The sequence below is a fragment of the Amborella trichopoda genome, chromosome 13 (assembly GCF_054954075.1).
Source record: "Amborella trichopoda isolate Santa Cruz 75 chromosome 13, AtrichopodaSantaCruz75HAP2 v2.0, whole genome shotgun sequence".
Taxonomy (NCBI): domain Eukaryota; kingdom Viridiplantae; phylum Streptophyta; class Magnoliopsida; order Amborellales; family Amborellaceae; genus Amborella; species Amborella trichopoda.
In genome coordinates this window covers 18245001-18264628 of record NC_142348.1, presented here as the reverse complement: position 1 = coordinate 18264628, position 19628 = coordinate 18245001, and the positions used below count along the sequence as shown (strand labels likewise).

Here is a 19628-nt window from a genome sequence, read left to right as displayed (position 1 = left end):
ATAAACCCAACATCTCCCACTTAGCCTTTGAAGGCCTTACATTCTCTCTTCCTCACTTTCTCTCATCCTCGTCTCTCTCACTTGTCTTACCAAAATATTAGGGACAACTCGCTTAGTCAAAGGGTCTGCAATCATCAAATCTATAGATATGTACCTGATCTCGATCTCTTTCAATAGCACCTCATTTCTCAAGTGATAGAAGTATGACTTGATATGCTTGGAATTCTTGTGAAACCAAGGTTCCTTATAGACACAAATAGCCGTCGTGTTGTTGCAGAAAATCCGTACCACCTCACAATTTACAGGATGAAAATTAAGTTGTTTAAGATACTTCTTAATCCACAAAGCCTCCTTGGCTGCTAGACAGCATGCCACATACTCAAATTTCATGGTGGACAAAGCCACAATATCTTTTTTCTTTAACTTTCAAGAAACTACACCCCTTCCAAGCATAAACACATACCCAGACGTAGACTTTGCATCATCTGGATCAGTGAGATAGCTTGCATCTGAATATCCCTCTATTGCTATTTTAGTTCCCCCTTTATATGTGAACGCATAGTTTATGGTCCCTTTTAAATATCTGATAATTCTTTTTACTGCTTTCCAATGCTCCTCTCCTGAATTGCTTTGGAAACGGCTCACCAGACTCATGACGAAGGACAAGTCAAGCCTTGTTCCCGTCATGGCGTACATAAGGGACCCAACTGTGCTCTTGTATGGTACTCTCCATGACTCTTATATCTATGTCTTTGGTAGGACACATTTTATTATTAAGCTTCGTCTGTTTGTCAATTGGGGTACATGGGCTTACACATACTCATATCAAACTTTTTCAGTATCCTCTTACAATAGGTTGCCTGGGAAAGTTGGATAGTCTTCTCTCTCTTGTTTCATATTATCTTGATACCCAAAATATATGAAGCTTCTCCAAGGTCCTTCATATCGAAGTGTTGTGCAATGAAATTTTTTGTCTCTACTACTAGGGCAATTGAGTTACTAACAATTAGCATATCATCCACATATAACGATATAAAGACCACATCAATCCCACTGACCTTTTGATATATGCAATAATCCTCATTATTTTTAGAGAACCTTGCAAGTGCAAGGGTCTCTTGAAATTTTATGTACCACTGTCGCGATGCTTATTTCAAGCCATAAAGTGATTTATTAAGTTTGCATACAATGTTCTCTTTCCCTTTCTCCTCAAATTCCTTAGGTTGGGTCATGTAAATTTTTTCTTCTAAATCCCCATTTAGAAAGGTTGTTTTGACATCTATTTGATGAACCTCAAAGTCAAAATGGGCTGTTATAGCTATAAGGATTCAAATGGATAGAAATTTGGCAACAAGGGAAAAGGTTTCCTCATAATCTATCCCTTCTTTCTGAGTGAAACCCTTTGCAACCAAACTAGCTTTGTATTTTTCTATTTTCCCTTCAAAGTTCAACTTTTTCTTAAAAATCCACTTACAACCAATGGCCTTACGTTTTTCAAGTAGGGGTACTAATTTCTATACATGGTTTTGATTAATGGAAGCATACTCATCTTTTATGGCTTCTACCAAATATTCCCTTTCAGAACAGGTCAAGGTTTCACTGTGAGTTCTAGGTTTTGAATTTGGATCTTCCCCAACCTTATCAAAATGTTCTCTAAGGTAGATAAAATGTTCTAGGTAAAGAAGTGGTCTATTGACTCGCTTACTTCGTCTTAGTTCAGGTCAAGGTTCACTTTCTTTAGGGAGTTCAGAAATAAGTTGGGCTGGTTTAGAAGTTTCAAGTTCAGGGTCTCGAACTACATCCTTGTTTCTGGCCTCCTCATAAAAGTTGGCTTGTTTTCTACTCACCCTTGCTTTAAGGAACTCTTCCTTAAAGAAGTGAGCATCGCGGCTTTCAATAACCGTACCAATTTCAAGGTTGTAGAAACGATACCCCTTATCATGATCTGGGTAACCAATGAAAATGGATTTGACAGTTTTGGGTTACAATTTGGTTCTATTTTGATGTGGGATAAGGACATGGGCTGAGCAACCTCAAAATTTCAGGTGTTCAAGGGAGGGAGTACGACCTGTGAAAATTTCGTGAGGAGTAAGTGGGGTAGCTTTTGTGGGAGTCCAGTTAAGGATGTAACATGTCGTTAATACGGTTTCTCCCCAAAACTCCAATGAGAGATTTGCATGTCCCATCACACTCCTTACCATTTCTACTAAGGTCTTATTCATTCTCTCAGCTACACCATTTTATTCAGAAGTATAAGGCATGGTATACTGATGGATGATCTCATTTTCAATGCACAATTCTTTGAAAAGGTCAGATAGATATTCCCCCCTCTATCGGTTCTAAGAACTTTAATTTTCAGGCTGTTTTGATTTTATTTGAGCCTTATATTCTTTGAATTTTTCTAAGGCTTCTGATTTTATATGAATAAGGTACACATGGCCATATCGCGAGTGGTCATCTATACAAGAGATAAAATATCTTTTTCCACTTTTGGTGGTCACATTCATAGGTCCACATATGCCACTTTGAATGATTTCCAATACGCTAGTAGCTCTTTTTACCTAGTGGTATTTTTCCTTATTAGTTTTTCTTGCACATAAGACTCGCACACTTTCGATAAATCTCTCTTATAAGTATGAAGCATCTCGTCCCTTTTTAATCTTTCCATTCATTTGATATTAGTGTGTTCTAACCTCATATGCCATAAGGTAGCATATAATTCATTAGGGGACGAGACATAAGCAACGTTCTCTTTTATTTCAATGGCAAATAGCCCGTCTACAAGTCGTCCAGTCATGATCACATATTTCTCCTTCTTGACCACCACTTTCTCCTCAATGAAAGTGGTTATGAATCCAGACATAGACATCTTAGGAACTGAAATCAAGCACTTCCTCATATCATGAGCATAAAGTGCTTGTTTTAAGATCAAGATGCTCTCACTCTTTAATTTCACCTCAAAATCTCGAATTCCAAGTACATCAGTCTTCTTATTTCTTCCCATATAAATATGATGTTGTCCTGGCCCCATGGGAGTGAAAGAACAGTAACCTTCCTTGGTGTTTGTGACATGGGTCGTAGCCCCCTAGTCAAGACACCAAGAAGCTTCCTTAGGGTCAGCTAGCATGAACTCGAAAACCACACATTAGTTCCACCAGATTTGTTGAACCGACAACTATTGGCTATGTGGCCCACCTTCTTGCAAATAAAGCAAGTTTGAGTCTCTCTCTTTTCTCCCTTATTTCCAAAATCTTTTATTTTGAAATATCTTTTCTTCGCAAAAGTATTTTTTCCTTTTCCTTTCTTAAATTTAAAAGATGGTTGAGATTTTACCATATACACAGCATCCCTTGGGGTTTGTCTTGAACTCTTCCTTTCTTCTTCAGATTTGATGGCGGTGATGAGTTCCTCCAATTTTGATGCCTTTCTTCTCGCAAAGATGGAAGTTATGAAAGTCTCGCATGATTAGGAAGAGAATTCATTAAATGAATCACTTGCATAGATTCATTGGGCATCATGCATGTATCTTCCAAATCTCTGACTAGTGCACGAAACACGTGCACATAATCTGCAAACTAGGTACCTTCTACCATTTTTAAATCATTGTACCCTCTCATAGTCATAATTTGCTTCATGAGAGAGGGTTCAACATGCTCTTTTTCAAGTTTATCAAAAATCTCACTTGTAGTATAGATTGACTCGTCCTCAAAAGCATACAGTCAGTCATGGCACATAAAAGAATGTGCTTGCATCTCAAGTTCATCCTCTTCCAGTTGGTGTACTTATCTTTGATTATTTGAGATGATTCGTCAGTTGGACGTTGAGGTCGGTACTCAAAGAGTACTTCATGCAAGTTTTCTTCATAAGGCACAAATTTGATTTTTCTTTTCCATGAAGCAAAGTTGATCCCATCAAACCTTTCGGTTTTCAGGATCGCAAATATGAAGGTACGAGCAACTATTATATTTATATTCTCAAGCAAAAAATAAGAAAAGACTCTTAATGGCAATCAAGTAAAACTAGCTCTGATACCAATGAAAGAAAGACCTATGTAATCTTTTACGGAGAAATACAATATTTCTTTTTTTTTAATAATAATTACCTCTTATAATTTTGGCAACAAGATCACTCACAAAATGTCTTATTACAAACAAGGTCTTATTATAAAAAATAGAAATTCCAAAAATAAATAACACGTCAATAAAATAAATCTCAACTACTTGATGTCATTCATATAACCTAATACTGTGGTTGAGAATATAAAATAAAAAGAACAAACGATTACAAGAAAAGATGTCGGAGATTACCTTAATCGGGCTTTTTACACCCCACACCGAGTCACCAGATCCAATGGTGCGGGATCAACGATCTAGCTTCAATCTCGAACCGAGAAAGCTAATTTCGGCCAAACTAAGTAACCACCCTTAAATCTCTACAAAACCCTAACTTCAAAATAATTAGGCTCAAACACTAATTTTTCCAACCCTTAGATTAAACATAAGAGAGAGAGAGTCTCTATGTTGGGGCGTGCCCCCTAGGGTCTTTTTAAGAGAGAGAGTAGAGAGAGAGGGGCGTGGCCCTAAGGAAGAGAGAGAGAGAGTTTATGGGAGAGAGAGAGGCGTGTATAGATGGGGGGAGAGCACCCCTACTTATAGTGAAATTTAGGTATAGAGTTTCTTTAGGGTTTCCCATAGTTTGTCTCTTTTTTTAGATTGAATATGGACCGTTAATCAAGGTGACTTGTGACTGAGAGATCTGAGCCATCCATTCTATAGATGGGCCATCAACATTATGGAAGGTGCATGAACCATTATCCCCCTTTCCTTAAACCATTTTCCTATAAATATTTAAATAAATTAAATCCATTAAAGATATAGTGCATACCGTAAAATGCATATTCTATCTCATATTTTCCATAAGAATATTTCAATAATATCAAGTCCTGATAGTCCATCAAGATAAGATTTGGTCAATATTTCCAAATCAATATTTGACCATATGCTACAAGATATAGTTACCGTATTTAAAGAAAACTTGAAGACAAAGCAATAAGAGAAGGTATCCAAGGGTGGGGCGTGCCACCCATGTATGGTATGTAGGGCCCCTCCTAATACCCACATGGTGGGCCCATGTGCACTATGGGCCCCATGTATTTTTTTAATAAATATTTTAAATTTAAGCAAAATGAATTTTAAAACATTATAACTTTGTAAATTAATAGCTTCATTTTTAAAAGTCCAAAAATAAGAAATAAAATATCAAATGACTTATAAAAATTCAAATAATAAATCTAAAATAATTTAATAATAAAATGAACACAATTAAATTAATATGATGGGAAGTGGATCCATATGGTTCAGGAATTCAATTAAAGATCATAGGGTACTCCACTTTCAACTGACTACAGACCACACTTGCTTTATCGAACCGACCCAGTGTTTCCCATGACCCACAGTCCAAGCAGAGGCTCATTAGAGGGTCACCAAAGTCTGGTCGATGAGCCAAGGAGTCGCAATCCCAGTCTGTGGATTACAGGTCCTCCCCTAAAAACAAGTCAAGGTCTCCACGACCTGATGCGACCACAGCTCTATGGCGCATAGGGGTATCTCTCTCACATGCATATGCTTCACCCAAAAGTGCATATCTAGCTTTCCCGAACAATCTATCTATATGCATGCTGTGTGATGGAACATTGATGAGGTTTTGGCTTCCGTCTCTGTAGGCCTACCATCACACACAAGGGTCACGCAGTCCCTCAGCTCATTCATCTAGGCATAAGCTCCGACCTCATCAAGGGTTAACTCAAAAATCCTTCTCGATTTATTTTTTATGCCCAGGTACCTTGGGTTTTCCAACCGACTGGCCTAGATCATCAAGCACAGTCTGGTATCGGCAAATATCATTTGTTTAGTATGGTCTTCGAAGAACCACACTCCCACTGAGTTTATGTTCCACTACAATAAATATTTTTTATTACACACTTATAAGGCCTTGAAAGGCCACATAAACCCAACATATATATCAAACCCACTAAGTGGTATAGACCTTATGATATTTCAATGTATTTGATCATCATGATAAAGTAGGAGATGTTGGTACGTGGAGGTAGCCATGGGACCTCACATGTGCCATATTTTTCTCTCTTAATATTTATTTTAATTAGTACATTTTAATGTTTATCACTAAAAGTTTTTCTTAGAGAGAGAATATGTTTTTATCCAACGGGTAGTAGATAATTATCCATCTCTCAAGAAAACAAGCCTACGTTCTCAAAGATTCCAGGAAGAAAAACATTGGAGAACGGCCTCCTCCCATCCCTCTATAACTAGGGTTCATGGCTACGAAGAGGCACATAAGGAAAATACAGGGCTCTAAATTGTTCTGATAAAACTTGATTTCTGTGATTTACAGTCTTTACGACATTGCCTTCAATACCCGGGACTTTGGCAGGTTCATCTCTTCCCCTCAAAAGTTCAACACCTTCATCTCTTCTCTTCAAAAATTCAACACTAACGATCCTCAAAACAAATACCATTCGACTTTCACCTTCAAATCTTTATTGAAAAAGGAGAACAACAGCTGCAACAAATGAAAAGATAAATCCAGACCTCGCAACTAAGCTTAGAAAAGGTGATTAGAGTGACCCGTAGCCTTACTTTTAAAAAAATCTTCCAAAAAAAAATAATAATCTTCCAAATAAAAAAGGTGTGGTTTTTATAATGCTGAGGCCCTAAACAATTAAAGTAATTCCTCTAAATAGTGTCAAAAGATGTTTTTCTTGTAGCAAAAATCATTTTGATGGTGTGAAAATTTATTTTCACCTCTAATTGTAAAATTTAAAGCTTCAAAAATTGTGTAGATTGAGCAGATCTATAAAAGCTTGAAAATTAAAAATCGATGGCTCAGATATGCATTACAAGATGCACTATTTCCCGGACTTGAATTTATTGTTTTTTTTGGGTAAGTAAATAAATAAGGTGATATGTCAATGCCGATTTGGGCCCCTACTCTTTTGTGAGAATGGGAATCAGAGACCTCACTATGTAGCTCAACAATACCGATTTGGGCCCCTACTCTTTTGTGAGAATGGGAATCAGAGACCTCACTATGTAGCTCAACAATACTACCACTAAGGCCCCTGGCCATTCTCTTGAAATTCATTGTTTTTAGAGTCAATTATGTATGGGCCTTAAAAAAGTATGGAAAATATAGGATGCTCCCTTTTTAGCCAACAATTGCCAGCAAAGTCGGTCAATGTACGATTTTTTTTCAAGTTTGCCCCTGTTCCAGGTTGAAATTCGTGGACCGCTTTATTTTTTCAAAACTTAAGTTGCAGTCAGAGGTTGAAATTCTCAAACTGATTTTTTTTTTTTTTTTTCCAAAACTTAAGTTACGGTCCGAGGTTTTTTTGCTTTTTTGCCAAAACTTAAGCTGCGGTTCGAGGTTGAAATTCTCGAATCACTTTTTTTTTTTTTTTTCAAAACTTAAGTTGCGGTCTGAGGTTGAAATTCTTAGATCACGTTTTTTTTTTCAAAACTTAAGTTGATATCCGAGGTTAAAATTCTTGGACCACTTTATTTTTTCAAAACTTGAGTTGTTGTCAAAGATTGAAATTCTTGGATCACTTTTATTCCCTACCATCGAATAAAGATGCCCTCCTTTCTCCTAAACGATGATAACAACAGATGAAAAACGAGAACCAGCAAACAGTAGATGAGAGAAGAAGGGCAATGAAGATGGTAACAGCATATGAACATTTACGTTGCCGAGCACCATGGGTATCATGATGTTTGACATTTAGCAATCAGCTTTGCGTTTTCATTTTTTCTCTCTTTTTTTTTTAGCATTTTTATTTCATTTCATTTCTTTGTTCTCTTTCTTTTAATTGTTTTTTCCAAATTTTAGAGGATAGATTTCAACAATGCCTTATATCATATATGTTCTCACAAATGCGTCATATCATGCACGTGGATGTATATGTCATTCTTTCTTACAATGTGAAGACAATCTATCCCTCTTCCATGAATGAGGTTACCATAAGGCTTAGATTTGTCAAAGGTTTGCAAGTTTTGAAAAATTTAACATTGCTCATGATATCTCTTCTTATGATAATTTTTTTTGTAGTTCTCTTCACTGGACTTTAATCCCTGCTACATTAGTTGTTGCGGTCCCTGCTAGGCTAAGGCATGTGAACAACATTATGATGTCCCTCGTCCCCCTTGACTTCGGGTTCCCCACGTTCACTTTTCAAACCTCATTTGCTTTAAAAAAAAAAATCCAAAATAAACTATTTTTTAATCCTTTATTCTATGTAGGCAAACCTTTTTTAAAGAATACAAAGTATCTATAAGTTAAACTATTATATCTCGGGAAAAGTTTATATAAGGTCTTAACCTTATACTGTACAGGTAAGGTGCACCTAAAAGCCCCATTAGTGACGGTTGTTCTTACGCTGGAAAATTATCTAATCAACCATCTTGCTATTGAGATTCATAAACATGAAAAAAAAGAGATTTATAGTCCTATACATAGTTCATCTTATATGGACCATCTATTTTTCAAGATTTTCAAATGTTTATAGATCTGCTTAATTGTCACAATTTCTGGACTTTTAAATTTCATAATTGGGAGCAATAATAGATTTTCATATCATTGCGAGCTTTGTAGCACCGAAACCGCACTTTCGGCATAGTATTGAGGCACACTTTACTTCAATAATATTAGGTTGACACCTTATACAAACGTCACCCTTATATCTCAGGCTTTTACTAAAAAAATAAAATAAAAAAATAAAGGAAAATATTTTGCGTGTTAGCCTACACTCTAACTATCTTTAGCATTTAACTTTTTTCAAATTATTATTATTAAATATTTTTGGGGACTGATTCTCTTTGGGGAATTAGTCGATTTGCCAATTCAGATCGCCGGTTCACCAGTTCATAACAGATTTCCAGAGGCTGGTTCGCCTGGCCAATCCAATTTTTGAAATACTAATTGCAAGTGATAGAGCTTCTAACAAATCTCAATCAACATCTTCTATCTATGCATACTTCAAATTAAATACTTTTACAAAAGACAGAATGCATGTAGCGTAAGACTAGTAAATGCGCAACAGTCTCCAATAATCCGTCTTTAGTTTTCTTGTGATTGAAAGGCCTGGCAATTCAATGGAAAAAGCCAAGCTCATACCTTTCTCAAACACCCTACATGAAGAATTTGTTTCAAGTTTCTAGCTCCACTTTTGAAATTCACATACTGCAAAATCTTTACCTATCAAGACTATGCAATGGCTAATTGCTCATTGGATTGCTTAATCATTTGAAATTGATCAAAACAATTGGGAATAACTGTGGTAGCAAGGTCTATAAAGAAAGAACCATACCTCATTTTAAATAATCATTGGCCTGTAAAAGAATAGCCGACCTCTAAATTATTGGAAAAAAAGCTCTAATGATAATGATGATTGGCCTATAAATGAATGCTTCTACTATAGCCTATACAATCCATAGATCATATGAGGTTTATGGTTTTTATAGGGGACAGTTTTTATGCAGGCTACCCACAAAATCTCCGCAACATAAAATCCCCGCCATCCAAATTGGTTGGATGATGGAGATTGTAGTGTGTCCCCGCGTGAAAGAGTACATCGTATCCAGTCCCAGAAATTCTTTGAAGATGGTTTGTTATCTTATAATGAATAGAAGAACTAGTACAGCAAGACCCTGATACCTTTGCCCATTAGAGAGTAGAACTTGAACAACCTGAAGAGCTCCTTTTAAATGGTGTCTTTGTTGAGGAGCACAGCTTCAAGGTTGGTCTCATTGGTCTAGGCCCGGTTCTTCATCCATTTGAGGCCTCATCTTCCTTAAACCACATTTTTCAGAGTACATACGAGAGAGAAGCCAGCCAGTGTTTCTGAATGCCACGAAGGATGAGAGAGGATTGTGAGTTTTACTTCATAATGGGTTGCGGCAAATTGGGCAGTGAGTCAGCAAGGCATCTCAATGACAAAAAGAGATGGGGTCAACCGTTAGTTGCCTGTTCAATACTTATCCTATGCCACGCCCCTTAAAAAGCCTAAGATCCACCTTTTCAAGGGTGAGCAATGGCTTTAGATTCACAACCTTGGTTTACAACCTTGAATTTACAGTTCAAAATGAGAAACAAAGGGAACTCGTGGAGAGAGAAATGTGGACAAGATGCGAAACCCGTGAAAACTAATTTCTCATGGGGAGAAGAATTTTTTATTGTTTTAAAACGAACAAACACAGGAAACCATCAATTTCCTTGGAAAATGATCTCTAGGCAACCATATTCCAGCAAACCAAATCTGTACCAAAATGAAACACCAAATGATATCAATTTAACATACTTCGGGTTGTACAATCCCATGTACTGTATCAATTTTGAACATTTGTTTCGAATTCATCATCATAAAGAGATGTATGAAGATGGATAAGAAACTAACAAATGATATTATCAAACTACAATTACAGTTAATATCCAAAGAAAACTACAATTACATTGTTGTAAGACAATAATCAAACAGAAGAGAAATTAGGATTTGAGGTCACAAAGATCATATCACGAATGATAATTGAAAGGAAAGGTAGTGCACCCCTTGATCCACAATAAGAATCAAGGCATATTAGTATGTTGTGAGTGGGGAGCCGCATTGATGCACATCTGAAATGTCTGAAACCCTTTGCCTTGGAGACAACACAGAAATGGCAGCTGCATCAACTTCAAAGGTCACAATTGACTTTCTTTTTGGATTCTCCAGCTTGGGTTTGTCCTCTTCTATCTCAGTTAAGGGACTTAAAGAGGACTGGTGCTGGCTTACCATGGCTTGGGCTTCTACTGCCACAGAAGGGTTATCGTCTGTAGCATACAATATCCTCTGTATAGCACTGACTATCTGTGATGTGATAAACAAGACAGTAATCATATGGCAAAATAAACAAAATAGTGTGGCAAAACACACAAATCCTAGAAGTGGTTTCTAATTCTATCATGAATAAAAATTATAATGCTTACCGGTAAGTGTTCTACCTCCGGATACTGACACAAGATTTCTATCTCTCTCAATTTGGCAAAGTAAAAGTCCCTCTCCTTCTCCATACTATCCACCGAAAGCTTAAGCTCTGTAATCTGAACAAATCTCGAGAAAACAAATGTATTAATTTTCATTGAAAATACAACAAAAAATGGAAAACATGAAAAAACTCAGTCTTTTAGGGAAACTAAAAAGTAACCTGCTCATCAAATGCTTGGCGCTGTGTAGGTGTAGCAGCAACAGGTACATCCCTTCCACCACTAGATGCAGGCCTTGTAGGCTTGAGGACAGCAACATTTGGGGGTTGTGCCTCATTCTTTCGAACACAGCTAGAGGATCTGTTTTTGGGTACAGAGACAGAGATCTTGGCTGATGTTTGTGTGGTTGCACTTCTCTTGTTGGCTTCTTTACCACCTTTGCAAGCCTCTCTTCGCTCTACAGCATTGTAACTGGAAGTTGAAACAATCGCTCAAATATCTTGAACAGTTTTTCAAATTGTAATTCTGGTATGTTAGATGCAACCTACGACACATACAATTTTAAGGACTGACATTCACGAACCAACCAAAGACATTGGTATTCTACATTCAAAGATTACATCATCGACTTGACATTTTATATGTACAAACCATTGAGCATAACAAGTTGAAAAACTAAGCTGAGCCAACTAGAATTATCTGGTAGGTGAGCTTTATGAATGAAAAACTGGGTCTGTAAACGAGATTTTGCTTTAATATGATTTACTATATTGTTTTGACTGTTAGGTGTTTCCTGATGTGGTAAGATTGCCATATATGTTTCGACTGTTAGGTGTTTCCTGATGTGGTAAGATTGCGGTATATGTAAAGAGGTAAAAATCTCATTACAAACAATTATTTTTTGTTGTAAACTTTTTTTTGACAATGTTACCAACTTTTATTGATTAAAGGAAATAGTACAGGAGAAATCAAGGAGGAAGAACATTAGAACATTGAACACAGCAAGTGACACGGTTTTGGAAATATGACCTTGGCGGCCAAGTTCAAGGTTCTGCACTTTGCTCTAACATTCAAACTGCCTTGCATTTTATTAACCCCAAGTTTATTACACACATTTTGATCAAGATGATAACAGCATTATGAACCACAACTGCTCTGTCACCTAAAAATGCCACCCCAACGGCCACCATGCAAATGTACCCTTTGTTTTTCCTGCAATGCATCTCATGGAAACTAGAGCACCCAATGAGTTTATCAGTGAAATGCAAACATGACTTTCAAATCTAAGCATGCATGCTACTCATAAACAATATCAGGACATCTAGGAGGTAAGCTTGATATGATACAACTAAGGTGGATTATCAATGGCAAATTTACAGCAACTGAAGAACCACAAGAGAGAGAGAGAGAGAGCCATGGGAATACACAATAAAACAAAACAGCAAGAAAAATATATGCTAAGTAACATACAAGAGGCAAGAGTGGTTGAATTATTTTTTTGTTATACACCAAATATACAAGAATCGAATAGATTTGTCATTTCAATCAAAAAGAAGGCACAATATATGTTTTGCAATAGTTGACTCATAAGTCGAACAAGAAACTTATGATGGTATGACATAAAAATCGCCTGTATGCAACAAGACAAAGGGATGAATTCATAATAGAAACTTTCATTAAAGATAAAAGCAAGAGAGAGGAGTTCGAGTTGGCATTGATTTAGGTTCTAAACTAACAGATACAAAGGGATTGTTCACCAAGCACCACCAAATTCCAGAAACCAAAAAAAAGGGACATTCAACAAGATGAAAGATAGGATGAGTTTTGGGCCTCCACCTTAATAAAAGGAGTAAAGAAGGAGAACTCCATAGATGTAAGCGATACAAAGATACAACTCAAAACTTACAACTTCAAATTATATTCCTGAGCTTACTACAATGAGCTCCAAATAGGGTAGCTGGTCATTTCATCACTTTAATTAAGCAGTGGTGCAATTTAACAATTTAGAGACGTGCGGGAGACTTTCATCAATCTTTACAAAAGAAATTATGAGAGAAATGTGAAAGGTACCTCGTGAACAAAATAAAGCCAGAATAAATCAGGAGACAACAGATTGAGAAGTGAAAGTGCTAGATGGATGCAAGGCAAAATCATTGAAGAAATGCTTAAATCCTCAGAGAAACACAAATGCCCCAATATCAAAAAAAGCCAGATAAACAGAAGCATTCAAAATCTTTCATGATGTTATCATCAATTATTACCATGGGAATAAACCGATGCAACAAAAACAATACAAAGAACCTACGGTTAAAAATAAAATAAAAATTGTAACCCTGATTTTATTTCCTTATAATTAGATTGAGAAGAGAGAAGTGCAGTTACTTATTTAGGAATGCCCCATTGACTGAATCACAGTAGTGCTTCATCCACTGCATGAACTCCAGATTATCAAGAGGCCGCCCTTTCACAAGTTTGTTCACCTCTATGTGCTTTACACGAAAAGACCAACCAGTCTCATCATTCAAGAAACGAATCAAAGAATCCAAGCAAGATCAAAATCCATAAAAGAAAACAGATACCCAAAACTAATTAAAGCAAGGTGGGCTTAGGAGATGAGAAACCTTGGTTATCTTTAGTTTGTTGAATACATCCTGCAGAACTTTGTAGTTCTGGATCATCTCGTACTCAGTCTTGGCATCGAAATTAACCTTATGCATTGGAACCATGCCAGGATGGACGGCATCCATAAGCTGGCATTGCACTGCCCCAGATGCAGCCTGCAAACATAGAGGGAGAAAGACGGAACTTTAGAGAGAGAAACAAAGCAATTTGAGGTCATGAACCATCAAGGAAGCTTTCTGCAAATGCATCCACATCTGCGTAAAGAATTATTGAAAACATTTTCATAAACCAGAAGAAGAAACTAGGGTTAGAGAGTAAGTATTTTACCTCTTCTACTTTTGAGAGATTGAGTTGCAGAGTAGAGTTAATCCAGGCAAGGATCTCTGTTCTGCCCACAAAGTAAGCCGCATCCATCATCCCTATGTTGGTCGCTGCCATCTCTCTCTCTAGAAATCCCCCTCTCTCTCTCTCTCTCTAAAAACCCCTCTCTCTCTCTCTAAAACTCCTCTCTCTATCTGAAAAATCCTTCTCCCTCTCTCCCTTCCTGTGTCCGAATTTGAAAGAGGATTCTGCGGGGTGGAGGTCTCATTTATTTAAACTGGGTGTTTCAAACTAATGGGCTGTGTTCTTTGCTTAAATTGCACAAATACCCTTCTTTGGTAGGGGGTAGAGAAAGGTGAATTACAAAGATTATAGGGGCAGTCTTTCTAAATTTTTGGACGGAGCGGGATCCACGCAGATTTCAAAATTTAAAGTTGCTGACCGTTGAAAAAGTTCAGCAGTGAGTAAAAGAGAAGAACGTCGAGTATTTAGTATGGTCGTTGTAACCCCAACACCCAGGTTATCACCATCCCATCAGTGGGATACACAGTGATAGAGGAGGTAAGTCCCACACCACAGCAATTTTTATCTATGTGATCATGATAACAACAACGACCATTTCATTTACTCACTATGTAATTAGATGGTGATGGAGAGATATTAGGGATGTGCATTTTATCATTATCCAACTAAGTCAAAAAAGAGTTTGGGCTTAATTGGCCATCACGTGACGATTGGCAATGCTCCCCCAGTATGCCCAATATCACCATTACATTCAATGTTGTTATATATTTCCCTCAATCGCCATCTAACCATCCTTTTGACTCACCCAAAAAAAAACTAAAAAATTAGATGGTGATGGAGAGAAAAGTAACTATGCCCACTATGATCATTAGATTTTATGTTGTCATATATTTCCCTCAATCACCATTTAACCCATCCTTCTTACTCACCCAAAAAAAAAAAACTAAGTAATTGGATGGTGATGGAGAGAAAAGTAACTATGCCCAGTATCATCATTAGAATCTATGTTGTCATTCATTTCCTTCAATCACCATCTAACCCATCCTTTTAAAAAAGGACGCAATTTCCATAGGGTTGCACCCCATTTATTGAAATATGAGTATAACCATCTCAATCGTCCGTTTGTTTAGTGCTTTTTATAAAAAAAAATTAAATAGATAGTCAGACTAATAGATAGTAAGACTAAACTTAAGGCATATTATAATCTATATTGTATAGAAAATGTTGAAAAAAAAATCATCAAATAAGTAAAAATGATAAAGAAAAATAATAGGGATTTAAACCATATTAAATGCATAGAGTGATAAAGAGGTCAACCAAAGATGGAGAGTTTTTTTTCAAAATTTATTAAATGTCTAACACAATGGGAACATAGCAAAAGAAGGAACCGTAGGTATAGGTCGGAGGTCATAGAAACATTCGTTGGATTAAAATGTCGCAAGTAAAAGAAGCTTTGAAGATGATGAACATAGGAAAGGCTTTAGGACTAATGGTATTGGAGTGAGGATGAGCACCGAGCAGAGATCTGTGAGGGGTGTGTCGTGAGGCTAATGATCGTAGAGTCCATATTTTATTGAGGAACCCTTTAGAAAGAAAAGAAAAGATTTCCATAAACATAGGAGGCTTTGTACTTTTTCATTGGGTTTTCCTCTCTCTAACTTGGTTAATTGCCTCGATTTTGCCCTCCGGATCTAGATGATCTGGTGGCATGTATCTCGGACTTCTAGCGAACCCAGGATTTGAGATCGCACTCTCAAAAACCTTGCTCAAGAGCAAGGGCAGGTATACCAACCGATGAGAGAGAAATTTAAGGTAGGTTCAAGACTTACTTGGGCTGGCTCGAGTGGGTGCCCTCTTAGATCACAAAGAAAGCCCCCCAGCTGCTTTAGTTGGTTCGGAATCACCTCCCTTGACATGCGATTACCTTGTTTTCTGCGCAACACTATTATGGTTAACTTGCAAGACAAGTGGGTCAAAAGGCCCACCCTTGTCTTAGAGCAACGCACATTCGCATGGCTAAGAATGTGAGAAGTTAGAGTGATGAAGTGCAAAGTTCAAATAAAGATAGAAAAGAAAAGAGAATTTGATGAAAAGGTGAGACTAGCGTGACAGCTGGAAAGTTATCGACTCCGAGTGGTAGAAAGGCAGGCATGATCCTCGGGACCAGCGCAACGGCAATACTACTCGAAACTGAGGCCGATATGGCAGTGTTAGGCGAAGTCTACCCTCAGTCAAGTGAGAAGAGAAAAGAAAGAAGAGAAGAAAACGCAATAAAGAGAGAGAAAGCGAGACAACGAAAGGGGGGAAGAATCCAGACGGTAGTGGGCCTCGTCATTAGCGTCATGAGAAGACACCTCGTCCCTTGCGGGCGGCAATGGCTTCTAGTGACGCTCACAGTAATAACTCTCAATGAGGCACACGACGCTAGACGTGGGATATGAGAGAAACCCGCGGATGGCAAGAAGCATCACCATTGGCAACGTGACAAGGCCACACGTCTCTTGCCTACGGCAATAGCTTCTGGCAAGGCGCACGACGATAACTTCTCATAGGTCACGTGATGATTACCTCTCGTGGAGCGCACGGCGATAGGCATGGGGCACAAGGGAAGCTTGCGCACGACAATAGACGTGGAGAGGCGCAGAAGGAGCCTGCGTGCTGTGATGGGCACCGAGCGAACGGAAGAAGCTTGCGCATGGCGATATGTGTCGGGCACAAAAGAGAAGCTCGCAGACAGAGATGAGTATGGCCGCGTCCCTTCGCGGACGGCGATGGACATCGCCGTCTGCAATAGTCACGCATTAGGATGAAGCCCCCGCGGACGGCAATAAGCTTCATTACCCTCATTCCTCTCTGAGACATCGAGGCCACACCTACGGACGACGATGAGCAACACCGTCTGCAAATCTCGTCGAGAGATGGAGACGCGTAAACAGAAGAGGAAAAGGAGCTCGCGCATGGTGTTGCCATCGCTATGCTCGACCTATGGAATTATAGGAAGGAGAAAAAGGAAAGAAAGAGGCATGCACGACACTGGCACTGCCGTGTAAGGCCTTTGAGGGAGGTTCAGATGAAGAAGAAGAAGAAGAAGAGAGAAAATTTGCCTTGAGCCTAAAGGTACTGGTCCAACAGTTTCTCTCTCCTTATTCTCTCTCTCCAACATGACCCAACAATGAGAAGAAGGAGAAACTTTATTAAGTAAAAACTCTCTCTTTTGTGAAGGGTTCAAGCCTTTGCGTACAATAATGGTACGTGGTATATATAGAAGTGTGCCCAAATATAGGTGGATGGTCAAAATTAAACCTAATTACTGGAAATTAAGATTTAACTGAATTAAAAGAAATTTGAAAATAGGGTGCAAAATGACAAATTTGCCCCTTTCTAACAAGTTGTGGAATTCCAAGACAGTTCCTGTGTTGCCCTAGGACGTGCATGATTTTTCATGGACGATCCGGGTTGTTCTGATGCCCGTTTGATCGAAAGATGGTTGGTTTCTTGTAGGGCTCGGCATGGCGATCGATTTGATACCAACTTCGAGCCATGGATCGTGTTTTTAGGGCTAGATCATGTGACTTGAAATTTGAATGAATTTTGAAACTTTTGATCAATTGTGTGCTCGTTTCTTGATGTTTTTCTGTGATTTCACTGAATCACTCTGAGTATGTCGTCATGCTCACGGGGCAACAAATGTACCTCGATTCTGTGTCCGAATGAAGGTTTTGCAAGTTTGGAGTTTTGGTCGGAATCTGGAATTTCGGCGACGAAATTTACAGTCACTTCGTCGACTTTGTGTTTGTAATCAGTTGTTCATCATGTACGGGGTTTGGACTAGAGATAGCCCTAGACCTTATGCACGCGATGGAATTAGTTTCACGCCGATCGAGCTTGCGTGCGGCGCAATTTGGCTTCTTGAGCAAGGCACGATGCTACTGATTTTTCTGCACTTTCTTCACGAATCAACAACTTCTCTATAGCTTTTCTTCCCGCTCGGGCATCTTCGCGGGGCGTGCCACATATTCAAACACTCGTTTCTACGAGTTGAACATGCTCCATCAAGTTGAGTGCGATCCAATTTTGGATGATGGAGATATAAGTGTCGAAATTCACTGGTCGTGACTGCCCTTTTAATGGAGTTGAATTGCAGGGCACAAGATTCGCGTGTGGCTCCTCCTGTTTGGCTCTGTCACCTATAACGTCGTCCTGGGATGTCCATTCAAGCTGAAATTAGACCCTTGGAGGTTTACAAAGTGTCAAATCCAATGGCAGTGGTCCCACAACAAATTGAGACACCAAAAATATAGCTCTAGTTATAGGGTCGGTTTCAAGGTATTAGAGGCCGATTCTGCCGAATTATTTCTTAGACTGCACTACCTTTGACATGTCAGAATACGACGAAACTTGACAAGAGAATTTTGAGAGTCCTTATGAAGATCTTGGTCAGTTCTGGGGCTATTCTGAGACTTTCGAAATTTCCACTGTTTTGTCAAGCTTTATTGACCGGGAGACCAAGGTGCTGAAAAATGTCTTCAAACAGTCTTCGAGAGAAACGAGAGGGACAACATTCAAAAATGATGCTCGGATTTTTTGATGCAATGTAGATGTCAATCTGTGGAGACTTTAGGCGGAGAAGAAACGTTTGAGGGATCCTGTCGAAGTCCTCACCCTCGAGGGACTATTCATGATTCTGACAGCTTGAGGATTTTGTAGGGACCTCATTGGTTAGAATCAGACCTATTTGAAGGTCCATTGCTATGAACCTTTGGTTGACATTGTTTGCTGCTACACCTAGTTTGCTTTTGATGATCAGGGTATCTTTGTAGGTCCCGTCTAGCGGGGTTCGATCGGGGGCTTCTGACCTATCCTGAAAGTTTGGGTCTGTAGGCTAGAGGGAATTTTGGTGAGGCAGTCTCATGGCGAGACACTACCCTGAAGTCTCTGGCAGGTTAAGCCCTGGCTTCGTCAGTTTCTTTCCTTCATGGGGCTTTTTAACATTTTAGAGGGATCTTTTGGTCATCGTCCTTAACCTCAAGGACTTTTTTTTATTTTTGGAGGTGAAGTGTGGGAGATCTTATGAGGCTCTCACTCCCGAATGAGCCACTTTATGTTGTGATTAGATGCTGGCAGTTGAGGATTTTAGGGAGACCTCGTCAGCCAGGATTACGACTGTTTGACAATTGTGTATCGGTTGAGGTTGTGGTGCTGCGTCAACCTGTTTTGTCGGTCCAAGCTCTTTTTTGAGGGTTTTCACTTGAACATGGGAAGTCGCACCATAAATATGGTTTTCATCAACTTCCTTGATTTTCGGGCTCTTTTACCCATGACATTACGATCATGTTCACCCTTTTCATCCTTTTTTTCCCTTTGGGGTTTTCATCGAGCCTGGGTTTTTGTTTTCACAGAACTCTTTTACTCATGGTTTCGTGACCATGCCCACCTATGATTTTTACTCATGGCATTCCCTTGTCCAGGTTTACACAATGTCTGTTTTTTTTGTTGTAAAGGCATGTTTAGGGTCATGCCTTCGAGACATGTGCGAAGCCTTTTAGCATCATGCAGCTAGGACATACACTATAGTCTAGGTCAATATTGTTATATATCTCCTTACTCATGTAAACATAAAAATCATC

General features: G+C 38.5%; 1 protein-coding gene across 1 annotated transcript; it reads right to left on the bottom strand.

Annotated features, from left to right (window-relative positions):
* Positions 1-10341: 10341 nt before the first annotated feature.
* On the bottom strand, positions 10342-14109 carry EB1C (end binding protein 1C). The gene is made up of 6 exons (XM_006843952.3): positions 13984-14109; positions 13656-13811; positions 13417-13523; positions 11256-11505; positions 11038-11151; positions 10342-10918 (listed from the first exon to the last, which is right to left on the bottom strand). Exons 1-6 carry the CDS (start codon positions 14092-14094, stop codon positions 10649-10651), a joined length of 1008 nt encoding a protein of 335 aa, XP_006844015.1. The 5' UTR covers positions 14095-14109; the 3' UTR covers positions 10342-10648.
* Between the last annotated feature and the right edge of the window lie 5519 nt (positions 14110-19628).